This window comes from Abramis brama, assembly GCF_963993115.1.
Source record: "Abramis brama genome assembly, chromosome: 5".
Lineage (NCBI taxonomy): Eukaryota > Metazoa > Chordata > Actinopteri > Cypriniformes > Leuciscidae > Abramis > Abramis brama.
Genome location: NC_139967.1, coordinates 19,785,336 through 19,791,335, shown reverse-complemented (window position 1 = coordinate 19,791,335; position 6,000 = coordinate 19,785,336). Strand labels below are relative to the sequence as shown.

The 6,000-nt window shown below is 37.8% G+C and overlaps 1 protein-coding gene across 2 annotated transcripts in view; it reads left to right on the top strand.

The window, feature by feature from the left end:
- The window catches only part of eeig1b (estrogen-induced osteoclastogenesis regulator 1b), a 36,716-nt gene continuing 30,716 nt past the window's right edge, over positions 1–6,000 (top strand). For both annotated transcript variants that reach the window (XM_084113749.1, XM_084113748.1), the window contains exons 1-3: positions 1–206; positions 457–503; positions 587–882. In XM_084113749.1, the coding sequence (XP_083969875.1) occupies positions 737–882 (146 nt within the window). In that variant the 5' untranslated portion in view covers positions 1–206; positions 457–503; positions 587–736. The remainder of the gene's footprint in view (positions 207–456; positions 504–586; positions 883–6,000) is intronic.

Below are 6,000 nucleotides of genomic sequence, written 5' to 3'. Positions count from 1 at the left end.
GGCGCTTATTGGAGTTCACTAAAGAGCCAGAGACCGTTTCAGTCCTGAGCAGTCAGTCAGTCAGTCAGTCAGTCTTTTGACTCAACGCCAAACAGTTGATTTCGATACGATTTACATTTGGTTAGTAATTATATTATGGGTCGTTTTCTAAATCGTTCCGTCCAGTGATTTCTGTCCTGGCTTCCATATGAAAACTGCTCATCGACGTAAGTATTCAACTGTCTCTATTCAAATTTTCACTTACGACATGAAACAACAGGCGACTACTTTCGATTAAAGAGAGAAAATATGATGGTCATTTAGCTAAATATTGTCAGTAGCTCTCAAGGAGCATACTACGTTTTCCTTGATTATGTGAATGTTGCCAGTGGAGTCCCAAGGATCTTTTCACCTGGATATAGGCTAATGGATTTCTTGAAGGTAACTAACTCTCCAGGGAATCTGTTTGCTTTTCAGCAAAGACTGTAGCCTTCCCACAGTGCTGCCCCTGTATTGGTTTTAAGGTAAGTTATGATGTAGTTTCTAATGTTTACTTGGTCTAATGTCTTTCTAATGTCTAATGATTTTCCACTGTTTTCCACCCCAGGTTCCTCTGGACAGCTTCAGTCCTCTCAGAGATGCTGAACCAAAGCACTAACATTGAGAAGAACTTTCAGGCACCAGATTAAAAGAAACTAATTTCCCTGTATTCATCTACCTCTGTCTTCAAACATCTAAAGTTCAGCCTTTAAAAAATATGGCGTTTTTAATAAAAAAGAAGAAGTTCAAGTTTCAGATACACTTCACCCTGGAGGAGCTCACGGCTGTGCCGTTTGTGAACGGGATGCTCTTCTGCAAAATCAGGCTGTTGGATGGTGGAGACTTTTCCATTGCTTCATCCAGGTAAGATTTGGGATTCTCTCTGACTGTATTGGGCCCAACACAAAAGTTCCCATGGTTTCTGCCAAATAAAACTGTTACTTTACACTTGGTTTAAACTGTGCTTAACATGGTATGATTTTTGATGGATGATGATCTGTTGAAAAATGATCTATAGCCTTAGGATGGTTGGAAAGACATTATTTTTGCGTACTGTTATTCTGCTGTTGTCTTTGGTGTAGGTTTCATTAGGAACACTTGTTCAGACCTTGGGTTTTTACTCAGCCCGCCCTGCAGCTCTGAACAATTTTTGAGTCCATTTAAAATGCACTTAGAAGACCACACAGGTTGCTTTGGGGGTCTCTTGAACATGTCTCACATCAAAAGCCAAGACATTTTTTAAGGGTCAGGGTCAAACCACTATGCCATTCTTTACATTGTTTACCCAGGTAAAGGATTTTCTCTTTTGATCATTGCACACAGAATCACGTAAATGTTCACGATTTCTTTTGCTCGTGACTAATTCTAAAACACATTCCTGCCCTTTGACTGTGGTTTAAGATGATAGTACACATATGTCAGTGGTACGGTTGTTTATAAATTGAGGCTTAAGCTCTTAGGTTAAACTCACAGTTGGGCAAGTCTGATCAGACACAGCCTAATTAGAATAATGAAGGTCCATTAGTAAATCTGAGTGATTCAGCAGTTTTATGTGATGACCAGTGCGGTTATTATTCCAGCATGTGAATGCCATAAAGACTGTTGCATGAATCTTGCACCTGATGTGTTGAATGCATTATTGTTTCTTCACATGTTTTACCCTATTCTGGACTCAAAACAGTTTTGCAGCTACCTGAGATAGGTCAAAATTTTGAGATAATTGGTTGATCAAATTTTTTTAACCAGTTCACATTTATCTAGTATTGAGAATAAAATGGCTGTTTGGTGGTAGACTTGATATGAGATGAATGTATGTATATATTATATTTTTAATAGATAAAAAAAATATATTGTTTAAATTATTAAAATAATAATTATTTAAAAATGTAAAAAAAAATCTTTATTTTTATAAATAAAATATTTTATTTATATATGTGTGAGTGTGTACACACACACACATATAGATAGATATAATATTTTTTATTCAGCAAGGACGCATTAAATTGATCAAGTGACAGTAAATACTTTAATTTTACATTGTTACAAAATATCTTTATTTTAAATAAATGCTGTTCTTGTGAACTTTCTGTTCATCAAATAATCCACACAAAATGTATAGCGGTTTCCCCCAGAACCACCTTCAGGCGACAACTCGGGGAGCACGAGAAACAGTAACTCTAGAGGTCAAAAATGTGTCAGTCTATTTGAAGTTCTCTTGTGTTGTGAAGTTGTTTTTAGTGGCATATGACTGGGGGTGGTATATTGTGTGGGCGCATTGACTTGCTAGCGGTGCCAGGCACAGTGAGTGCTCTGGTTCTAGTGCACTGAGATGCCCTCTGCATTCATTCTGCACAATGCCTTGTGTATCTAATGTGAGGAGGGAAAAAGGGTTATGTCATGAATGTCCCAACATCATTCCTCAGATGTATTGATAAAGAGATTAGATTGGATAGATAGCAGAAACAGAGTGTGTGGTAATTTCTAGAGAGATAAAACTGGATGGGAACTGGAAGTGGAATGCAAGATGGATAGAGGAGTAATGCACGAAGGAGAAAAAGAGAGAGAAAGCGAAAAACAGGACAGAGACTTCAGTGATAGTCCAAACAGAGAGCCGTTTGTCTGACTAAGCCACGGTCCTGTTTCCCTCTGCCCTCCTCCCCTCTCTCATTCTTTTCTCTCACTCTCTCACGTTTCTTCATCCTTCTGTCCTCTTATCAGTGTGGATTGAGTTCATGGAGCGCTTGATTGACAGGAGTCAGCTCTCAGACTGATGACAGACCAATAGTAGTACTATCAATTTGGAAGATCTTGCCTCTTTAATATGATCTCAGACTTGTTCTCCAGGTTTTCCACAGTTCAGGTTTGCATTTTAACTGGGAGAAATCAGATCAACGTGATGATAACAATTCCTGGGGTGGATGATGAGGATGTAGACACAGAAGTCATTAGTTTCCAGAGGTGTCTTGGCTTGCTGAGTGGACAGAGGGCAGTGAAGCTTGAAGGAAGAGAGGGTGCTGATAGGCTTGTTTTTTAATGGTTGGTCTGCATAGAGGCGGGCACGTGCAGTTAAAGGTCCCATTCAGACATTCACAGTCATAATTTTTTTAATTTTTTTGTGATTACCATCCAAACCTTAAAAGATCTTGCTGAAATATTCTAGATTGAGTTATAAATCCTTCTTGTTGCAGATTTTCTTAAGGTGTATCATTATTGTGGTAGAGATTATACAGCAGCAGTGGTTTCTAAGGCAACTGGTGTGTCTGTGTGTGTGTCTGTGTGTGTGTCTGTGTGTGTGTCTGTGTGTGTGTCTGTGTGTGTGTCTGTGTGTGTCTGTGTCTGTGTCTGTGTCTGTGCCCTAGTCTCTCCATTGATGGATAGTTTTTGATGAAATTGCTCTGTAATTGTAATCATTACAGGGGTGCTCATTTCTCTTCCTTCCTGTTCTTTTGCTCTGCCTTCCACAGACGATAAATACTCAAGCACCCATGTGCCTTTGATTCTCACAGGTTTATTTCTGCAGAAGAATTAAGGCCCAATCATTTTAATTCTGTGCGCCCACAGTAGGTCATTCAGTCAAGGCAATTTGGGATTATTGGCATTGGCCAATAGCTAGGTATCGACACAAATTTCACGATTTAATTCGATTTTGATTCACAAGTTTGCTATTCGATATTTAAATTACACTTAAGTTTTTATATTAATAGCATTAATAACATTTTAATGGCAATCATGTTTATACTTGTTTTTGAAATGGAAACATTTAAATGTTGGCTGTTAGGGATGCTCCAATCGATCGGCCGCAGATCGGTATCAGCCGATAATCGCATTCTATGACTCGATCGGGATTTACTAAATTTGTCCGATCTCACAAACCGATTGCAATTTGATGAGGTAAAACCATAAAAAATATCTGCCGACGCGCATGCAAACTGTATACAGATTAGGCTTTAGTGCCACATTCTGTTTTGTAACTTCTCAAAACATTAGTAAACTATTGTAAATCACACTTATTTTATTTGAGCAGTTTGTCTCGATTTAAATGAGCCCACACACAACATAACATGATGCGTAGATTTTAACATGTTTTAACATGACATGCTGTTTGGCTACAGCTATTGGACTTCCGGGATCTGATCATGTCGCGAATCGCGATAATGGCGCAGTGTTTTTCAACGTCATTTGAAAGTTCAACCAATGGTTTTCGGTTATAGTGGGTAGGGATGACGTGTTGATACCAATCGGACATTGTTTTACAGCTGGAGCGCGCTTGGATTGGTCTGATCGCTCAGATTATAAGGTCTTGATTCACTGGAAGATCATCAAAAACTAAAACAGTTTTTTTTTTTAATCAAATGAGACCATTTGTACTTGATGATGCATTGTTTCCTTTGTAGAGTTATTAAAACTAAGCCATTACTTTTAAGTATTCCACTTGAAATCACGTGAAACCGTTAAAAATGCCTTTAGTGTGGGTTAAAAGTGACAGCCAACAGAGAGCTTACATATCACTTATATAAAGCTTTATGTACACACTACTGTTCAAACGATTTAAAATAAATGCTGTTCTTTTGAACTTTATATTCATTGAAGAATCACGGTTTCCACAAGAATTTTAGGCAGCACAACTGTATTAATGAATAAACGTTTCTTGAGCACTTCAACTTTGCCATCACAGGAATAATTACATTGTAAAATGGAGCATTTAAAACATTGTAAAAAAAGTTATTTATTTGAAATTGTAATATTTCACAATATTACAGCTTTTACTGTATTTTAATCAAATAAATGCAGCCGTGGTGAGCGCAAGGGACTTCTATCAAAAACATGAAAAAATCTTACCGACTCCAAACATTTGAATGGTAGTGTACATATTTTAATTATATGTACATTAACCTTGTCTAGATATAGGCCACTGTACAATCAGTATCGCTGACCACTACTTTCTAAAGATGTTTTTGTTTTATATTTAATCTTTTGGTGCTGATTGACATTCTTAAATGAACAAAGAGAAAGCTGAAGAAAGAAAGAGGATCCGGTTTCTCTGCTCAGTGTGTGTTATTTGCATCATGGCGGCTTTGACAAATCGAGCAGAACCTCATTCTTTAGAATCCACGGGAAGAGTTACACCCCGAAACAGACACACAGATTATGCTAATTGACAATGTGAGATTTTGAAAACAAATCATTCTCTTTTTCATTGCCTAGAACCCATTCGTGTGTATTCACGTCTGTTTTGTGTTTAGTATCTTAGCAACAGGGTATCAAATGAAACCTTTGAGAATGTGGCACTTTGGGTATACAGCACACACACAAACACTCATCCATAATGATTGTATTGTCCATGCACCTTTAAGGAGCATGTAAGCTAAGAAAGGTAGTGAATGGTTTCCACACCTTTTCTTAGACCATCTTTTCTGGTTAAATCAAAAGCCCAATAGACAGAAGATTGATTTAGGCTGTAATTTGTTAAAGGTGATTTATTAGTGTTTATAGCTGACTGATAAGTCTTTCTCTGGCTGCTTTTCTGGCTTTCTCATACACTCAAAGACTCATTAATGTCAATATTATATTTCTACCATATATTATACGTCTTATCTGAGACTCCAGATGCAGTCAATTCGTACACATAGGGCATCATTTTAATGAGGTGCTTATCTCTCTCTCTCCCACAATGCACCACAAAAACAACACATTCTGTCTGCAGTCTACAGGTTCATGCTCAATAGTTTGTTGCATTACAATCATGAATGGATATTTTTCTCACCTGCTTTTCTAATTTTCACTTTTCACATACATAAAATGGTCTGTAAGATCTGTATCGGGGTGTCTCATAGTTCAGAAGTTCAATTCTTCTGGTGACTATACACACCATAAGGTTGCTAGCTAAGTTCCTGGCATGTGCTGCCAGCTTGCTTACGGAGCACAAGTGGGCAGAGGAACAAGGGTCTCATCCTGTACAGGTCGCGGTGTTATTGGGCTACA